Source organism: Brassica napus, chromosome A9, assembly GCF_020379485.1.
Source record: "Brassica napus cultivar Da-Ae chromosome A9, Da-Ae, whole genome shotgun sequence".
Classification (NCBI taxonomy): domain Eukaryota; kingdom Viridiplantae; phylum Streptophyta; class Magnoliopsida; order Brassicales; family Brassicaceae; genus Brassica; species Brassica napus.
Window position 1 is genome coordinate 40,509,575 of NC_063442.1, and position 17,351 is coordinate 40,526,925.

Sequence of the window (17,351 nt, forward strand, 5' to 3'; positions counted from 1 at the left end):
ATGTGCATATTTGTCCACGTCAACATGAAAGATTTTCGTCTTAGTATTATTTTATCATTTTTAGTTCCATGCATCTCTGTTGCTAAAAAACAGGGGTTCCATGTCTCTGTGTGTACAATACTGAAACCAATAGACTAATGGTTGGTGGATATATCCTACCGATGTTGACAAAATGAAATGACTCAAATTTTCAGGATTTATATTATTAACATTTAAGATAAAATAATGCTCAAGACATAAAATTGGAATTGAGAAAAAAATATAGCAAACGACAATAAGATAATAAGTTGGTCACATGGGGACAAGTAAATAATCCCGCCATAGGTAGTATTCATCATGATAAAAGCCTTCTTGGTTGTTCAATTTTTCTAACGTCTCCATCACTTCCAAATATAATAAAACACTTAAACCCCTAAAAATTAATTAACAAATCCTCAAGCTACATCTGAGAGAGAAGAGAGAGAGACAGCTTGAAGACGACGATGATCGAGCCTTTATATTACCTTCTCTTATCGTCAACGCGTTTCCTTCTTCTTCTGTCTCCTTGCTCCTCTTCTGTTCATGGTGGTGGATGGGAGTCGGAGTTCCACTTCCGCCGGACAAGAACCGACGGGAGAATAAACCGCCGGATATTGGGTCCAGTTCTTCGGCGGTTTCCGTCGTGAATGCTCGGTTGTCTGATTCTCCTATTCTCTTGTTCGTTTACTTCCACAAGGCTTTCCGTGCACAGCTTGCGGAGCTCCACCGTCTCGCCGGTGATAGGGTCAAGACCGGTTCCTATCTAGCGGTGGAGCTCCGCCGTAAGTTTGATTACCTGAAGCTTGTTTATAAGTACCATTCTGCAGCTGAAGATGAGGTTAGTACATCTCTCCAGGTTTTTAAAGCTGTTTCAAGAACTTAGCAAAACGAAGCGTTTTGGGTTCTAATGAGTAATGATTCATGTTAGGATAAACAAAGAGTGTAAATGATCATTATCTCATATATTTTTGGCTGGTTATGCATATAATCTCTGCTTTTCTTTGATCAGAATCAGCAAAATGAAAATTAAACCATCTCAAAGCCGAAAAGTCAACGAGTACGTACACAGAGTTTTATTACAACAATCACTTATGTAACGTTTGTCTACTGGCAGGTCATATTTTCAGCGCTAGACACACGTGTGAAAAACATTGCTTTTAATTACTCGCTTGAACATGATTCCACTGAAGATCTTTTCACTTCAATTTTCCACTGGCTACATGTTCTTGAAGAAGAAAGAGGGGACACTGCAGATGTTCTTCGTGAAGTTATACTATGTATTGGCACCATTCAGTCATCCATATGTCATCATATGCTTAAAGAAGAACGGCAGGTATATAGGTTTTTTGCTTGTCACACAATTTAATTGTCTTTTGCAATATCTATAATTTTAGAAATCATCTTTCTTCTTATGTTTGCTTATCTTAAATATGCAGGTGTTTCCTTTGTTAATTGAGAACTTCTCAAGTGAAGAACAAGCATCATTAGTGTGGCAATTCATGTGTAGTGTTCCGGTGATGGTGCTTGAAGAAATTTTCCCATGGATGACATCTTTACTCTCTCCCATGGAGAGATCTGAAGTTGAGAACTGCGTTAAACAAGTTGTCCCAAAGGAACTCTCCTTGCAACTGGTACATTCTCTGTATATGTATGCTGAGATGTGACTCAATTTTTCCTTCATTTTCTTGCAAGTGTAACAAGATTTAAATTATTTTTCTGAAGGTCATAAACTCTTGGTTAATTGATGATGATAGTCAATCTTCTTCTTTTGCGGCTCTTACAAAGATCATGAAAGAAGTACACTCTGAAAATATGAATAACTCATCTCATCAGGCAGATTCATCAAATGGGCTGTTTCAACGTTTTTGGCAGTGGAGTAAAACGTCATTCTCTAGTCCAAATACAGAACACACTCTGCTTCTTGGTATTCAACTTTTGCATAATGCAATAAAAAGAGATTTGCTAGACATTCAAAAAGGATTAAGCCAATTGAAATTTCCCAGCCTTTCACTGGAACTTAATGTGCTCATGGTTCGGCTAAACTTCCTTGCTGATGTCCTCATCTTTTATGGGTAATAATAATTTTCTTCTTCTTTGATATGGTATGTAGTTTCTTGGACTTATCTTGTTTCCTTTTCCTCCTATTTGTTTCTCTGAGAAACTGGTGACATACTTCATTTGCAGCAATGCATTTAAGAAGTTCTTTTACCCAGTTTTTGAAGAAATGGTGGGTCAACACACTTCTGCTTCAAAACAATTCAACATAGATGGCCATGTGGAGAACTTCAAGAGGTGGCTAGACCTTGAAACTAGAACAGGGAGTGATAAATTTGTCATAACTCTTCAGGATAAAGTGAAATCCCTTATGTTGATAGTATCACAACAGTTTTCTCTAGAGGAAGCAGAGGTAAACTGTTTACATATATTCAATATTTAAGAAATCGCCCAACGGCTAGGCGGTAACTAGGCAATTTGTAGAGGACTAGGGACTAGGTAGATTATTAGGAGCCTAGGCGTTAACGAATTATTGATATATATATATATATATATATTACATTTATATAAGATATTTTGGTTTTTGGATTTAATTATAAAATTATTTTGATGAATTATCAAAATTAGATATACAAAACAAAAAATTAGTCAAATTTGTGAATTTATACTAACATTATCACTTAATTTAACAGATATAAACTGCTTTAAATCAGTTTAAACCGATTTGAACTGATTTAGAACAGTTTAAATCAATTTAGAATTATTTAAACCGATCTGAATTGTATAAACTGGATTTTAAGAAAATTGTTTCGGATAGGACATCGTATAGGCAAATCATGCATATATTTAAGAGATTACTAGTCACTTAGAAATATTTTGATTTAGTTTTCATTTGGCATCCAAAGTATTAAATTTATTGTTCTCCAGGTATTCTCCATCATCAGCAAGAACTGCAACATTGAAATGCAGAGGCAGCTTCTATACATGAGCCTTCATGTCCTACCTCTTGGATTGCTCAAGTGTGTCATAATGTGGTTTTCTGCTCAGTTGTCAGAAGATGAATCTCAATCAATTATTCACTTCCTAAGCTTGGAAGATTCTTTTCCCAATAAACCTTTTGCACACCTCTTGTTGCAATGGTTTCGTTTTGGTTATTCAGGCAAAACATCAGTTGAAAGTTTCTGGGATGAGCTGTCCTTTATGTTCAAACCGAGATGTCCCTCTGAAGAGGAACACACTGAAGAAGCTTCTGGATCTATATACAATGGATCTGATCCTTCTTTGCTGGGGAACAAAAGTAAGTCGTCAACATGGTTTCAGCCAGTGGATCTACCTCCTGGTTACATGAACGAGACACCTTACTCGAGTGCAATGAATCATCAAATGCTTATCCCAGGAAACCTCAAGCCTCTTCAACAGCTTCCTGGTGACAACATTGGCGATTGCTTAACTATGGACTGGAAACCGATTGATCTGCTTTTCTTGTTCCACAAGGCAATGCAGAAGGATATAGACTATCTTGTACGCGGTTCAGCACGACTGGCATCAGACAGTAGCTTCCTTGGAGAGTTTCATCAACGGTTTCATCTCATAAAGTTCTTGTATCAGATACATTCAGATGCAGAGGATGAGATTGCGTTTCCAGCCCTGGAGGCAAAGGGACAACTACAAAACATTAGTCAGTCATACAGTATTGATCATGAACTTGAACTTGGACGTCTCAATAAAGTATCATTCCTTTTGAATGAGATGGCTGAACTCAACATGTTGTTGTTGTCTATCAACTCAAATGTAGTGGAAAAGTATGAGAATTTATGTTTGAGCCTCCAAGATATATGTAAATCCATTCATAAGCTATTGTCTGAGCATCTCCACCGCGAAGAAACCGAGCTATGGTCTTTGTTTAGAGACTGCTTCACTATTGAAGAACAAGAGAAGATCATAGCATCCATGCTTGGAAGAATTAGTGGAGAAATATTGCAAGATATGATTCCCTGGTTAATGGAATCTTTGATCCCTGAAGAACAACAGGCTGTGATGTCTTTGTGGCGTCAAGCCACAAGGAAAACAATGTTTGCTGAATGGCTAAAGGAGTGGTACAATAGTAATGTTGTAGGAGAAGAAATAGGGGAAACAAAAACAGTTCCATCTGAGGATTCAGATCCACTAGATATTGTCTGGAAATATCTATTTGAGGAAGCTGCTGATGAGGAAAGAGGAAACACTTGCAGCAAACCTATGGAAGTTTTAGAGACAAGTTTAAAGGATAGCATGAGTAAGCCACTTGTGAAGATTGCTCCTGATAACAAGGCAGGAGTTGGCAACAAAGAGGAGATTCATAAAGAAAACTCAGAGAATAAGAAGGTATGTACAAGAGTTGATGAAAAGATGTATAAAGAAGAAACGTTAGGCTACCAAATGCGTAGAACATCAAGCCAATCTGATCAAGCCAATAAATATGAGTGCCTCTTATCAATGAGTCAGGAGGATGTGGAGGCTACAGTTAGAAGAATTTCTCGTGACTCTTCTTTGGATCCTCAAAAGAAATCATATATCATGCAGAACTTCTTGATGAGGTAACCCTACATCCAATTTTGTTTTTGTAAGAGTCATGTTATAACTGTTCGAAGTAGACGATGACTTTGTTTAGTCTAATCAATATTTTTCTTTGTTGTGACTTACACTAGTTTGTATACTTTTTCAGCCGTTGGATTGCCACACAACGGATACGTAATCTTGAACCATCCGTTATCTCAAACAATATGGAAGTAGTTCCTGGTCAGCATCCATCTTATAGAGATCCTCAAAAGGGGATCTTTGGTTGCAAACATTACAAGAGGAATTGCAAGCTTCTTGCTCCTTGTTGCAACAAGCTTTTCACTTGTATCCGGTGCCATGATGAAGAGGTTGATCACTCAGTGGATAGGTAGTCACATGTTTATTGCTTCCATTTTCACGTACAAAATATCAGTCTCATCCATATTTTAATTTTTATAATTTTTGTGTAGGAAACAAATCACAACAATGATGTGTATGAAGTGCATGATTATTCAGCCAATAGGCGCGAGCTGCTCAAATAGTTCATGCAATTTTTCAATGGGAAAATATTACTGCAAAATCTGCAAACTATTTGACGATGAAAGGTAACATTTATCCTACTTGAGCATCTCTATTTGGATGCTTAACGTATCCTATTTTCAAAATATTAGTTAAACCAAATAAAAGTTTCATTGGAATATATCTGAAACTGGATAGCTTTTTCTCTCACTCACTGTTCATCTTTTTAGTTAAGTTTTCTTGTTGTTTTGGACTAAAATGTATGATGTAAAGTAAGGTTAAGGCTAGTGATAGATCATGTTGAAAAAGTTTTCCATCTTAAAGCAGTTACTCTTTGTAGAGAATTATATTATTGTATGTTAAAGTTTGAACTAACGTTGTGGCATATCGTACATACTTTCAGATTCAGAACCTCTACATTAAAAAAATGTTGTTGCACGCAGTTTATTTATGTTCTTTGGTCGAAACTAGGCATGATATTGATAGTTTTTGACGATTGAAGGTTTTTATTGCAGAGAAATCTATCATTGTCCATATTGCAATCTCTGCCGGGTAGGAAAAGGATTGGGCATTGAATATTTCCATTGCATGAAATGCAATGCTTGTATGTCACGGACCTTAGTAGAACATGTATGCAGAGAAAAGTGCTTAGAAGATAATTGTCCGATTTGTCATGAGTATATTTTTACCTCGAATTCTCCGGCGAAGGCTCTTCCATGTGGTCATGTGATGCACTCAGCATGCTTTCAGGTGCTTAAATTCTTATGTTTTATGACAATTTATGAAAATATGCTAAGAATATTTACTTGTGTGTGCTCTGTCTATGGTTGTAGGAGTACACATGTTCACATTACACATGCCCTATTTGCAGCAAGTCACTAGGGGATATGAAGGTTAGTTCAAAATTTTCTTTTTAATTCCTCTGACCCTTTATTGAGACAAATGCTCAAACAGTGAGGTGATTCACTAATGAAAGAATTGTCTCACGCAGGTATACTTTAGAATGTTGGATGCACTGCTCGCAGAACAAAAAATGCCAGATGAATACTTAAACCAAACTCAGGTTCCTCTCTCTCTTCTCTCTCGATATTTTATGTACATACAAAGTATCATTAATTCATGGTCTAGGTTTAAGCATAAGGATGGTTGGTTGCAGGTAATACTATGTAATGACTGTGGGAGAAAGGGAAATGCTCCATACCATTGGCTCTATCACAAGTGCTCTTGTTGTGCCTCATACAACACCAGACTTCTCTAACTCGTCCAATATCCCTTGTTTTTCCGTTGTAAATGAGCAAGTCTAAACATTTTTCTTTCGTTTTTAAAGCATTTGATTTTGTATGAAAAATAATATTCGACATACAGTCAATAAATTTAGGGGGTTGTAGTTCTCACTTAATCTCATATATATTATTGCAAGAATCGAAAATATGACTACAACAGATATTTTTTATGTTAACAATTATAGTATAAGGATTGTAAATTTTAAAGTAGAATATAATTGAAATTTCCATATAGTGTTTAGTATACAACTAAACTAAGTATGGCCTATAGAAACATAGTTTTGGGACTGTTAATAAGTTGCATGCAAAAAGATGGGGTAACAAACATTTTTTTTTTGATAAGTAAGATGGGGTAACAAACATGCAGCAAACCCATTTGAATTGAAACCATCATCCCAGTTCCCGAACATAATCATTTTCTTCAACAAAGAAAGATTTTTTTCCCTTTAATTCTGTTTGTAATCTATGCCATCTTTAAAGTTGCCGACGACATGCAAGTCCATCATATTCCTTAGAAATCAAGATTTGAGGCTATCATATATATACTGGGTTTACTTTCAAGTATATGTTGTACAAATACTAACAAATTGTTAGAGACGATAACATTTTGAGAGAACTGAAGAAATAATAGTCTCAGTGAGTTTTTCACTAGGTTCATAGATAGGATGGTGAAAGGTCTGGTTGCGCAATAAATTGAAACCGCTTCTTTCTGACCTACCACATTAATATGTCAGAAAATCATATAAAATCCTATCTCTGAAACCATATAGCTTAATTTAAAACATTTCAACGTCTACATACTTAATCCACTCACATGCCCATTTAAACAAAAGCACTTAAATTATAGTTGACATGAAATCAAGTTTTCATATCCCTTATAAAAATATAAACCTTTAATCAAGTTATCAAAGAACATCATCAACAAGGTGCAAACAAATTCTTAAAATATAAGTACGGGTTAGAAATGGTGCAGGAGGAGCAATTCTTCAAAAATTACTGATCAAAAATGGCATATGGGAGGAGCAAACTAAATGTAAATGTTTTGTAATGTTTCTATTTAATAGAAAATATTTATTGTGTAATTTTCTATAAGAATATGCATATATATTAAAACTCTCTCCGTTTCATATTATTTTAAGTAGCTTTAGAAAAAACTTTGTTTCAAAATATAGTACTTGATAATTTTTACATTTATTAAATATAGGGTGGCCTATTAAATAATATTATTTTTTATAATTGATTGAATTTATTAATTAAATGTTATTTTTAAAAAGTAACAATTTTCTTAATATTATTGCTTTTAACCTGACTACTTTCATTGTTTAGGGAGTGTATTGTATGGCATCACATGGTAGTGTAGATCAAGGTAGTGTAAACCCAACAAAAAGAAAACGAGTTTGAAATTGACAACTGAACTCACAGAGAAGACTCATAAAGAAAACGAGTTTTATTGTTTTTTTTATGTTGACTTCCATTAAAGGAATCTTCGATCAATTTTTTTTGTTTAAAGTTTTCTTCTATTTTTATACAACGTAATAAATATTCCTCATAATTGACAAAATCTATTCACCTAATTTTTTCTATCTTTTTTTTCTTGTCGGCAATTTCATCTTGTCTAGAATATAGGTTATAATTATGAGTAGGCCTAATTATGAGGGGATATACAGGTCTAGTTTATGCACACAAAAGTTTATGTACTGCCAAAATAATGAAATACAAAATAATACTACTACTAACTTCGAAATAATGCAAAATGATTTTTCAATTTACATTTGACTAGTTAGTTGAAATATTTAAATTATAATGGTTTAATAAAAGTATTTAAAATACAATGACTGTGTCTTTTATTTAACTACTAAAAAATAAAAAGAGTTTCTTAATTATATGAGTCACAAACCTGGACTAAAATCCCATCTAGAAGAAATAATTAAGAAGATGGTGAAATGGTTAGAAAAAACAAAAAAAATCTCAGGTTACACGTCAATATATTAAATGCATTTTCTATATATTTTATAAAAGCAAATCAAAGTTTGCTTATTTTATTCCCTTTTCTCAAACTGAACCCGCGTTTTCTCTCTCGCCGGAAAACACCGCCACCGTCATCTCCGCCGTCGATTAAAATCAAAGATATATCTTTTTTTTTTTTCAATTAGCTTCTCCTTCCTCTGAGTTGTTCACTCACCCATGGGTAACTGTAACGTCTGCGTGAGACCTCCCAACCCCGAAGAATCCAAACCGACTCCTAAACCGAAGAAAACCAACCAAAACCGGAAATTAAACCCATTCACCTCCGATTTCATCAGATCCCCCGTTCGAACCCGCGCCCCCAAGGACGCGGTAATCCCCACGAGCCACCAGACCAAGATCACCGACAAGTACATCCTCGGCCGAGAGCTAGGCCGCGGCGAGTTCGGGATCACCTACCTCTGCACGGACCGCGAGTCCCGCGAAGCCCTGGCCTGCAAATCGATCTCCAAGCGGAAGCTCCGCACCGCCGTCGACGTCGAGGACGTCCGCCGCGAGGTCTCGATCATGTCCACCCTCCCCGACCACCCCAACGTCGTGAAGCTCAGGGCGACTTACGAGGACGGCGAGAACGTGCACCTGGTGATGGAGCTCTGCGAAGGCGGCGAGCTTTTCGATAGGATTGTTGCCAGGGGGCATTACACGGAGCGTGCGGCTGCGGGAGTTGCGAGGACGATCGCTGAGGTTGTGATGATGTGTCATGTGAATGGAGTTGTGCATAGGGATTTGAAGCCTGAGAACTTTTTGTTTGCTAATAAGAAGGAGAACTCTGCGTTGAAGGCTATTGATTTTGGGTTGTCTGTGTTCTTCAAACCTGGTAAAGTTTTGATCTTTGGTAACTCTTTGAGTATGATTAAGTGTCAATCTTGAGAAGATTAGCAACTAGGGGGATTAGACATTAACGAACTGTTGATTAATTTTATATATACATTTATATAAGATACTTTAGTTTTTGGATTTAATTTTAAAATCATTTTGATGAATTATCGAAATAAAATACTGATCAAAAGACAAATTTATGGATTTGTATTAACATTATTATTTAATTTAATAGATTTAGACTAATTTAGATCGATTTAAAACTGATTTAAAACGGTTTAAATCGATTTAGAATGGGTTTAGTGTGTACTGATTTGCGCCTAAGCAGATTTTTAGTGTGTAAAGTGTATTAATTTATTGCAGGAGAAAAGTTTAAGGAGATTGTAGGAAGTCCATATTACATGGCTCCTGAGGTGTTGAAGAGAGATTATGGACCAGAGGTTGATGTTTGGAGTGCTGGAGTTATCATCTACATCTTGCTCTGTGGTGTTCCTCCCTTTTGGGCTGGTTAGCTTTTCTAGTTTTCTCTTTTTTGATATACAAAGTTTGTGTGATTTGTCAGAGGCTGAGTTTGTGGTTTCTGTTGACAGAGACGGAACAAGGTGTTGCTCTTGCGATCTTGCGGGGAGTTATTGACTTTAAGAGAGACCCTTGGCCTCAGATATCAGAGAGCGCCAAGAGCCTTGTGAGGCAGATGTTGAATCCTGATCCCACTAAGCGTTTAACTGCTCAGCAAGTGTTAGGTGAAGTGCTTTTTTTATGCTCTTTGGTAACTTGATTTGGTCGAAGTGATTCTAATACCTCTTCACCTCTCAGCTCACCCTTGGGTACAGAATGCGAAGAAAGCTCCAAATGTTCCTTTAGGGGATATAGTCAGATCAAGATTGAAGCAGTTCTCTATGATGAATAGATTCAAAAAGAAAGTTCTTCGTGTATGTGTTTTGCCTTTTAGACTATCAATTGTCTGGTCTCTTTAATTGGTTTTGATAATTATCCTCTCTATATGATGCTTCCAGGTAATAGCTGAGCACTTGTCTATTCAAGAGGTTGAAGTGATCAAAGACATGTTCTCACTGATGGATGAAGACAACGATGGGAGAATAACTTACCTGGAACTCAAAGCTGGACTTCAGAAGGTTGGCTCACAACTTGGTGAACCAGAGATCAAAATGTTGATGGAAGTGGTAACTTTCCTCATTACTACCCCTTCTCTTATAAAAGACCAAACAGCGTTCTTCGCTTAAATCCGTATGGCTTTGAACGCAGGCTGATGTTGATGGGAATGGGTTTCTGGACTACGGAGAGTTTGTAGCTGTGATCATTCACTTGCAGAAGATAGAGAACGACGAGCTTTTCAAACTAGCTTTTATGTTCTTTGACAAAGATGGAAGTACATACATCGAACTTGATGAGCTACGGGAAGCTTTAACTGACGAGTTAGGCGAGCCAGATGTCAGTGTTCTAAACGACATCATGCGTGAAGTTGATTCTGACAAGGTTCTGTCCTAATAGTTAAGCTTGTGGAAAGTAAAATGTATGTATGTTTCTGAATGGAAATGTTTGTTTTTGGCAGGATGGGCGTATAAACTATGATGAGTTTGTGACGATGATGAAAGCAGGAACCGATTGGAGAAAGGCGTCGAGACAATACTCAAGAGAGAGGTTCAAAAGCTTAAGCATTAACTTGATGAAAGATGGGTCATTGCATCTCCATGATGCTCTCACTGGACAATCTGTCCCTGTTTGATTTAATTTGTTTTTTTTTTCTCTGCTTGTTCTTTGTGAGATTAGGACTTTACAGAAGCTATGGCCCTTATATATAATCATTTTGGGTTGTATTTGTATGTAATGTTTTGTTCAAATGTTGCATCTTTATTAAATCCTAAACCCAAAGAGGCATAAGTACAAGATCTTTCTTACACTGAAACCTTATCAACCTCATTAGATGACTTATCCATGTCATTGTCCTTGGCCACAACATCTTTGTAACGGTACCAATGTGAGACTAACAAGAAATAGGCAAAGTTTAGAGTCATCATACCAGCTACAAAGTAGTAGAAATACTCCAACCTCCCCTTGTTTAGATCCTCCGGAAGCCAGTTCCCGGCAGATGATCCCTCCGTGATGTTGTGCACCGTGGATAACAGAAAGCTGCTGAGGTAACTCGCCAGTCCAATTCCGCAGTAATACAAAGAACCAGCAAAACTTCTCATGTTCTCTGGAAACTGTTTGTAGTAAAACTCCATCTGACCAACTCCAGCTAAGGCGTCTCCTATACCCATCAGCAGTAACTGAGGTATCAGCCACATACCGGACATTGAAGAGATTGCACCTTTTCTCGGTGCAACGCCCAGCGTCTCCCTTGTGAGAGCTACCGTTCTTCTGTGTTGCTCTACAGCTGCGGAGACCAACATACTTGTGATGCATAGAAACAATCCTGCTCCAACTCTCTGGAGCTGTGTGATACCACCGTCTCTGCCTGTATACTTTCGAAGGAAAGGTACAAGGACGCGGTCGTAGATAGGTATGAAAATCGTCATTCCAAGCATCAAGAAGACCATGTAAGACCCGGCTGGTATCTGGAAAGTTCCTGAACCGAGGCGTCTATCGGATTGAAGAGACTGAAAGATTGTGTAGGTTGTTTGTTGAATGTAAGCTAGGTAGAATAAGGCGGCAGAGAGCCAAACTGGTAGCACACGGATCACGCATTTCACTTCCTCCACTTGCTGCACACTACATAGCTTCCATAGATCCGCTGGAGAACCATCCATGTTCAGTTTATCATCTGGTGTTTGGATTGCCGCTTTGTCAAGAAACCTGAAAATTAAAGAAAACCTAAAACGTGTTCCACAAGAAAACTTAAAAGAAAGGTTACATTTTTCAATACCTAAACTGATTTGTATGGCTCAACTTTGAGTTCTTGAAGTCCTTTGCTATGTAGTTGTAAAGACCCTCAGAAGACGAACCAATGTGCTTTAATCTTCTCTTCTTGATCGCGACAACGATGACTCGTGTTATGCTATGAATGGGACTGCCACTGGCTTTAACCTTGACATAGAGCTTAGAACCAGCAAAGAAGATGATACAACCAAGTAACATAAGAATAGCTGGGATAGCTAAACCTATACTCCAACTCACGTTTGACTGAACATAGACGATGAGCGTTAACGACACCATCTGAGCAAACGTGAAGGTGAAGAAATACCAATTAAAGAAACTATCAACCCCTCGTTTGCCTTCTTTCGTCTTAGGGTTGAACTGATCAGCACCAAAGGGAAGATTACACGGCCTGATCCCACCGGCTCCGATCACTAGCAAAACCATTGCTCCGGCGAGAAACATAATCTGTCCGATAGATGGCCCCTTGCACACGCTTCCTATCTCCTTACCGCATTTATCTGGATGTAGCTGGTTAATCACAGCCGTTAGATCCATCGCTACCGAACCCTTTGCATGAAACAAAACAAAAGGACTATACGTTCAGACACAAACAGCAAGATCAGTGAGTGTTTAATAAACTTGTGTGGTTTTCGTTTTACGAGGAAGCAAGCGATCATGGCGAAGGATAGGGTTTTGTAACGGCCAAAGTAAGAGTCACAGAGGAAAGCGGCGACTATAGTGCCGAAGTTGCTTGTACCACCGTAGATATTGACGACGGTCGCCGCTGTGATGCTCTTCATGTTGAAAACCGTCGTTAAGTAGATGACAAGATTCGATGAGCTCCCAACTATTCCAAGTTTCTCAAATGTCTCATTTCCTGACAAGTTAAGAAACAGAACATTAAGCTACTCTGCTTATAAACTCCTTTTCCCTTCAGTTCTTGTCAGGGACGAATATGAACTTTTTTTATGGGTGTAAGAAAAATAACTTTCTAATAATTTTATTTTATTTTAACTAACAAATTGAAAAAAATAGTGGGGGCACATGCAACCCATTGTTTACACTGGTTCTTGTTCGATTCAAGATCATAATGTTACAATTAAGAAACAGATTCATCAGAGGAGTTAAACCTTTTTTAATAAGATAAAAACCAACTCCTGAATTTATTGGTTCTTAAGTTCGTAGAGATAACAGTGGACATTGTTAGATGTCTTGTTTGTTTCAGAATCAGAAATTTTACATTAGAAAAAAAAATATGTGGATCATTTCGTACCAATGATGAAGGGCATGACTTTCCATCCTCTGTAGATGAGCTTAGAGTCATCATCATCATCTTCCCCTGTAATGTTCTTCTCAACCTCCATGGCTCTCTGTTTCTCTCTCTCTCTCTCCTCTGCTCTTACTCACAGCAAATACGTGTAATGTGTTTGTGTGTGTGCGCGATGTATATATTAGTGAGAAGTGTGAAGGACTTACCAAACATTTAATGGAAAATTAAAAGCGATTCTATAGTATCTAAATAATAAAAGAAAAAAGAGAGATTAAGAAAATATCTCATTTAAAATATTATGAGATACTCTTTAAAACATATGACGGCACTTGGCAATTTGTAAATAACTTAATTTCGTTTTAAGAGATAAAATTTAATTAGCTAATTAAAATTTTATTAAAATAATAGTTTTATTAAATTTATAAATCCATTTACTCTTATATTAATCAAAGTGTGATTAGATATTAATTGGACTGAAAAGACCCAACTTTATCAAAAGTAGGCCCGGAGTTGGTTCAACAAACGCACATTTTTTATCAAAAGAAAAACGATTACAGTTTGGATATCTTATTAATTTATTTGTTCTCATGGCTAATATTTGTTTTGCTTGTTTTATATTCTCAACTCGTTTTTCTTAACAGTAAGTAGCAATCAAGAATTCATTCTTTTTATCTGTAACATGGACAACGAAATTATCAATTACTTTCCGTAACATGTTTTACTAAAAAAAGTTAAACGAGAAACCTACATGTGACAATGAATTGAAAGGCTTGTTAATATATGGAAGTAGGATTACAGAAATATTTATTGTCGTTTGGTTTTTACTTGAATTCAATAAAGCTGACAACATTTATTTTCTACTTTGAAATTTGTCAAATCATGAAAAAGGAATCTCCTAGTTAACGTTACTTTTTCTTTTCAGCTTTATTTTTTTCTCTCAATAATTCTTTCTTTTCAACTTTCATCATGCATGCATTTTTATAGAAAAATCATTTTTGATCGCAATGATCGTCTCTTTACTTCTCATTTGCACGCTTAAATGTTATTGTTCCTTACCTCAACACTCAATAGGTAAGTTGTATATTTGTGTGTGGTAAACTAATTTACGTATTCTTATGAACATGTATTACCGAAAATGGTTCATTTACATATATGAATTATCTACGTTATAAAAACGACTGAATTAGAGTTGTATCTTGAACATTTTGGGGCTTTGTCTCCAGGCCTTGGATTCTACAAATGTATCTCTCTTTGTATGCTACCTTGTTTTGTTTTGTTTTTTTTCCTACTACCTTGTTTTGTTAATGGGAATTCAATATGAAAAAGAGATGTATGTATCTTGAACTTTTCTATAACTACCAAAAATACATACGCCAATTTGTATATTTTAACGTTTTATACTTAGTCTCATCGTTCATTTACTATTTCAAGTGAGGGCTAGAAGAATAAAGCATTTAATATTATAGTGAGGTCTGATTGTAAGAACAACTGGAAGAGAATATGACTCATGGGAGAATGAAATTCAGATTAACGTTTGGATCATATTTTAGATTATAAGGGTAAACAAAGATTCGATCTTTCTCTTTCACATCATAAACAAAATTCCCTTTGATTAGATTAGCCCAAAAATCAAGTTAAAAAGAAACAAATCACGTTCTGAAACAATATGTGGAAAGTAACTTTTCGTTAGCACTATTGATTATGTTCGATTAATAATAAAATATTATATTGTGCACAAAAATATATATTATATATGTCTTGAAGCTTATTCTTTTGTGGAGGTGGAGAAATACGTCAGCTTGGGATCATAACGTACGTAGGTGCGTCGGGACTTGACCAATTATTGGGTCGGTAACTGGACAATAGCTGGACCGGTCCTGAAATTTTGGGAGTTTGTGGCCATGTTTATATATATATTTTTTTTTTTACAAATTTAGAGGTTTAAAATATTTTTTTTAAGTTTATTTGTATGTAATTTTTTTCAAAAAATTTGGAAGTCTGTTGCGAATGTATCACTTAGTATGCCCCAGGACCAGCCCTGGACAATAGAAAGCTAAAAACAAAAAAGAACAAAAAATAATTTGATGTAATGTAGATACACACAATGAATGATACAAAGCAATTTAATTATAGATAGATTATTAAACATTTTTAGTTGATCGGCTGCAAAGCTAGCTCATGTTCAAGTGATTTAGTGAACTGCAGAGAAACACATAATAATATGTTTTCAGATTGCATAAAGACATGGAAATGCCATTGATGTCTTAAGGACAAGGTCTTAAGATCAAGCTCGTTCCACTCGGAGGCTGAATCACTTCCTGAAACTATTCCTTTTCCTGAATAGATATCAAGGCTCCAAAACCCCTGGAAACACAAATGAAAAAGATCAGATAGATGCAATGCAATACATGCAATAAGTTTGCGACAGTGAGTAAAGTTGTTATAAGTAAAAAAAAATAACTCACTCTCACCTTTTTGACTAAAGCATATCTTATGCCTACAGAAAATTCACACTCTCCACCACCAAACCCCCCCCCCCCCCCCCCCCGGGGGTCCAGTAAACATTCCTCTATCAAATGACTGGACAAAAAAGGAAGAAAAAAAATATGTACCAAATTTCAGTATATTAGCATACTATAATAATCCAATCAACTATAATCAAGCATATATTAGGAGGTAGCTTCTTCAGCATAGATATTTTTCTTCTTTTTTTTCGAAAAGATTTATTACTGCTACAAATTTTAAAAGGCAGAAGAAGCAAAACACATTTTAACAATTTAATTTGCTTAATCAACAGTCTTGCTTCATCTACTGGACATCCACAAACAGCTGGCGTTGGATGCAAAACAGTTAACATGTCAAACTGAATATAGACGAGACATATTTCAGGGGTTAGAGAAAAAAATTGTAGTTTTGTCATTCGATGCCTAGATGACTATTAGACAATATAACAACATATTTTTCAAAAAAAAAAACTAATGAAACTTTTACCAAAAAAAAAGAGAAACTAATGAAACTATTTCAAATAACCTGCGCAACAAATTAAGTGACTTGGATGCCTCCAGCTACATTTTTCTTTTTAAAACAATCCTTTAAGCCATACTAGATTCTGACCCGCCCTGAGTATATTTTTTTGTTTTACATACTTCTTTTAGAAATCTATTTTTTATATTTGTGTTTTTTTTGTAATCATGTTTATGTTTATTAAAAAATGAAAAACCCCCGTTTTAGTTGTTGAAAACCAGTTGTGTTTATTAAAAAAATCGTGACTCATGGCCTAATTGTTAAACGTAACCTACAAAACCTATATTTTATATGAATTTTTATGTAAAATAGTGTATAGGTCTACACATGTTTATCTTAAACCAAGGAATCAAAACTAAATCAGAACCAAATTTATAAATAATCAAGAAAATCATATATCTCTCGACATAACCAATCTTCAAACCCAAATTTTAAGAATAAAAAGTTATATACCTACAAATATTAATTATATTTATTTCTAATTAATCAAATATACTAAAAATACTATTTATTAACCGAATTACTCGAATACTTTTTATCCAATACCCTAAAATTTATGTGAATTACCCGATATTTTTAGTCAAACAACCCGATATTTATACTAAAAATATGGATTACCCGATGTTTTTACATACATTATGCAAAATTATCCAGAAAACTGAATTGAACCAATGTTTTGAAAGCCATACCAGACATCGACTCGTTATGCTTACTGGGTGACTGGTCGAACCAGTTCAATCGGGTTTTCAAAAATTTATATATTTTTGTTATATTATTTATATATATATTATCTGTATGTGTATTTGAAGATATGATCTTTTTTTAAAAAAATACTTAGTTTTTAGTATTATGTAACCCTTAAAGAAAAATATATTTTAAATGTAAATAAAAAATAGGAAAACTATTGAGTATATGTTAGAAGTTGTAATGATTCATAAATTTTAATTGGACATAACTTTTTATCAATGGGTTACACTGTT

General features: G+C 35.5%; 3 protein-coding genes across 3 annotated transcripts; 2 read left to right on the forward strand and 1 right to left on the reverse strand.

Moving 5' to 3' along the window:
- Positions 1-325: 325 nt before the first annotated feature.
- On the forward strand, positions 326-6,460 carry LOC106348243 (zinc finger protein BRUTUS-like At1g18910). The gene is made up of 12 exons (XM_013787940.3): positions 326-856; positions 1,133-1,351; positions 1,455-1,649; positions 1,741-2,090; positions 2,203-2,425; positions 2,941-4,589; positions 4,718-4,939; positions 5,022-5,156; positions 5,586-5,820; positions 5,904-5,963; positions 6,062-6,133; positions 6,227-6,460. Exons 1-12 carry the CDS (start codon positions 572-574, stop codon positions 6,326-6,328), a joined length of 3,747 nt encoding a protein of 1,248 aa, XP_013643394.2. The 5' UTR covers positions 326-571; the 3' UTR covers positions 6,329-6,460.
- Positions 6,461-8,376: 1,916 nt separating this feature from the next.
- Positions 8,377-11,118, forward strand: LOC106369077 (calcium-dependent protein kinase 10). Its single transcript, XM_013809177.3, has 7 exons — positions 8,377-9,195; positions 9,561-9,704; positions 9,788-9,940; positions 10,014-10,129; positions 10,214-10,381; positions 10,464-10,694; positions 10,771-11,118. Exons 1-7 carry the CDS (start codon positions 8,538-8,540, stop codon positions 10,942-10,944), a joined length of 1,644 nt encoding a protein of 547 aa, XP_013664631.1. The 5' UTR covers positions 8,377-8,537; the 3' UTR covers positions 10,945-11,118.
- On the reverse strand, positions 11,049-13,602 carry LOC106369076 (protein NRT1/ PTR FAMILY 2.9-like). Its single transcript, XM_013809176.3, has 4 exons — positions 13,351-13,602; positions 12,737-12,954; positions 12,085-12,644; positions 11,049-12,014 (listed from the first exon to the last, which is right to left on the reverse strand). The coding sequence occupies exons 1-4, from the start codon at positions 13,439-13,441 to the stop codon at positions 11,114-11,116; spliced, it is 1,770 nt and encodes a 589-aa protein (XP_013664630.1). The 5' UTR covers positions 13,442-13,602; the 3' UTR covers positions 11,049-11,113.
- Between the last annotated feature and the right edge of the window lie 3,749 nt (positions 13,603-17,351).

Bases quoted from the DNA above. Each gene is read 5' to 3' on its own strand.
- LOC106369077 (XM_013809177.3), top strand. From the start codon at position 8,538: ATGGGTAACTGTAACGTCTGCGTGAGACCTCCCAACCCCGAAGAATCC. The intron at 9,705-9,787 runs GTTAGCTTTTCT...TTCTGTTGACAG, and splicing joins TGTTCCTCCCTTTTGGGCTG to AGACGGAACAAGGTGTTGCT. The intron at 10,130-10,213 runs GTATGTGTTTTG...TGATGCTTCCAG, and splicing joins TCAAAAAGAAAGTTCTTCGT to GTAATAGCTGAGCACTTGTC.
- LOC106369076 (XM_013809176.3), bottom strand. From the start codon at position 13,441: ATGGAGGTTGAGAAGAACATTACAGGGGAAGATGATGATGATGACTCT. The intron at 12,955-13,350 runs GTACGAAATGAT...TTAACTTGTCAG, and splicing joins AGTCATGCCCTTCATCATTG to GAAATGAGACATTTGAGAAA. The intron at 12,015-12,084 runs GTATTGAAAAAT...TTTAATTTTCAG, and splicing joins AGCCATACAAATCAGTTTAG to GTTTCTTGACAAAGCGGCAA.
- LOC106348243 (XM_013787940.3), top strand. From the start codon at position 572: ATGGGAGTCGGAGTTCCACTTCCGCCGGACAAGAACCGACGGGAGAAT. The intron at 4,590-4,717 runs GTAACCCTACAT...ATACTTTTTCAG, and splicing joins ATGCAGAACTTCTTGATGAG to CCGTTGGATTGCCACACAAC. The intron at 6,134-6,226 runs GTTCCTCTCTCT...GGTTGGTTGCAG, and splicing joins AATACTTAAACCAAACTCAG to GTAATACTATGTAATGACTG.